The following is a 2,135-nucleotide window of genomic DNA, read 5'->3' as shown; positions in this document are numbered from 1 at the left end:
GGAGGTTTCTTCCTGTTAAAAGGGAGTTTTTCCTTCCCACTGTCACCAAAGTGCTGCTCATAGGGGGTCATATGATTGTTGGGTTTTTCTCTGTATGTATTATTGTAGGGTCTACTGTACAATATAAAGCGCCTTGAGGTGACTGTTGCTGTGATTTGGCGCTATATAAATAAAATTGAATTGAATTGAAAAGAAGACGTCACACAACGCGCTCTGTTTAGACCCAGACCAAACAAGGTTTGACTGATGGCCTTAATATAAAGACTTCGGACTTTACGTTTCCCAATTTTAGCTTTAAGTTATAAAGTTTTTTGTTATTTACATTTGGCCTAATAATGATCCTTATTGCTTTTTTAGAGAAGCGCTGCTTCTAGCTGCAGATTTCTGTCAGAATCTGCAGATTATACAGTACAAATAAAATGTTCAAGTTTCTCCAACGTTGTCTTCCCAACAGTTTCACTGACATCTACACTGGATGGCCAGGAAGCGTTCGCGATGTCTTCTCCGCTGCTAATAATCGGCGTCTGTCTTGTGTCAGTAACCTAAAAGACAGATTTAATGCGACTTGACCGCAAGTTGCATTAAATAAAACAGCAGTCGCTTTCTAAAACATCGGAGATGTATCGGATTCAGGACCACATACGAAAGTGACCCAGGTCGGATTTGAAAATATCAGATTTGTGCCGTTCACGCTGTCATGATCGGATAGATGGGTCACATAGGGTCAGAAAAGTCTTTCACCTGCAGCGTGAACGCAGCCAAAATATGAGGGATGAAAAAAAAATTTCATCTTTTTATTTTGTCAGTAATAAAAAGTGACATTAAACAAACTTTGACAGTGAAGTATGGTATATAAAAGCACTTTCTCCAGGTTACACAAAATACATCAAAATCATGAGACAAACATGAAGATGCGTTCATAGATGCTACATTTCCTTATGAGACACTGGTCACGATGCACTTTGGCCACACGTTAAACTAGCACAGATTCAGAGCATGGCATCATTTCTCCATCTGCACATGAACAGCTGAAAGTCTGTCATTAAGATCGAGGTTGATCACGGTTTCCGTGGGATTCATAAACTTCCTGTTTCTTTACAGCTCCTCACTCAGTGTAACATTAAAGTGAACAGAGGGTTCATTTTCATCACACATAGAAAAAGAACAAGAGAAGATGCATAAACATGTACACAAAACAGGCTGCTGGCTGCTGGAGTCTGATGTCAGTCTGTCCACTCATGGGCTTCCACAATGATCACATGACCTGGATGCACTATGGATTAAACAGAACAGATGAAGGATGAGAGTGAACCTTCAGTCTGCTGAGGAAGTGTGAGCAGCTCAGTTCAGCCTCAGCTTCTCGTGGAACCTTTTAAGGATTTTATCAGAGGAGGCATCTTGGGCCACCTGCTCCACAAACTGACGAACTCCGCTTGCTAAAGCCCGATAATATCGCTGCACCTCCTCCCGTTCAGACTGCCGTTCCTTCTCCACCTGCTGTTTCTCCTCCTGAGCCTCCTCCAGCTTCTTCACGTACTTTAATTCCACTGCTTTGATTTCCTCCTTCAGCTTCTTCTCGTAGAACTCTCTGAGCTCTGACTCTCTCTGTTTCAGCCTCTCCTCCACCTGCAGGTAGGTGTCGTTGGAATAAAACTCTCCTCCGTTGTCGGCCACCATCTTGTCGACCTTCTTCAGCAGATCCAGGACTTGACCACGGTCGTTGGCTCTGAGATTGTTGAAGACGTGGTATCTGTTTCCAGCCTTCCTCAGGACCTCCTGCAGCTCAGTCCCTGCTGTCTTCAACATGCGATCAAATTCTGCTTTGACTTTGTCTCCGTGGGTGAAGAGGATCATGGTGTACCTCCAGGCACCCTCTCCAAAGATCTCCTCCACCTTCTTCACGGCGTCTCGTTCCTCTGCAGAGAAGGGTCCCACCCTGATGACCAGCAGGATGGCGTGGGGCCCCGGGGCCGACATGTTGATGCATTTGGAGATCTCCCTCTTCACGGCGTCTTCAGACATCGTGGTGTCGAAGAGGCCGGGAGTGTCCACCACAGAGATGGTCCTCTGGAACAGCTTCTCCTGCTGCTTGGAGCACTCAGCCGTCACTGAGGAGGAAACAGATCAGTTAGACT

General features: G+C 45.3%; 1 protein-coding gene across 1 annotated transcript in view; it reads right to left on the bottom strand.

The window, feature by feature from the left end:
• Nucleotides 1–779: 779 nt before the first annotated feature.
• The window catches only part of LOC102201420 (GTPase IMAP family member 7-like), a 6,835-nt gene continuing 5,479 nt past the window's right edge, over nucleotides 780–2,135 (bottom strand). Inside the window, exon 4 of the mRNA XM_005755199.1 lies at nucleotides 780–2,108. Within this exon, the coding sequence (XP_005755256.1) occupies nucleotides 1,342–2,108 (767 nt within the window). The 3' untranslated portion in view covers nucleotides 780–1,341. The remainder of the gene's footprint in view (nucleotides 2,109–2,135) is intronic.

The sequence above is a fragment of the Pundamilia nyererei genome, unplaced genomic scaffold, assembly GCF_000239375.1.
Source record: "Pundamilia nyererei isolate P.nyererei 1_Seehausen unplaced genomic scaffold, PunNye1.0 scaffold01064, whole genome shotgun sequence".
Lineage (NCBI taxonomy): Eukaryota > Metazoa > Chordata > Actinopteri > Cichliformes > Cichlidae > Pundamilia > Pundamilia nyererei.
Note: the sequence above shows the minus strand (reverse complement) of the source record. Positions and strands in the feature narration are given on the sequence as shown.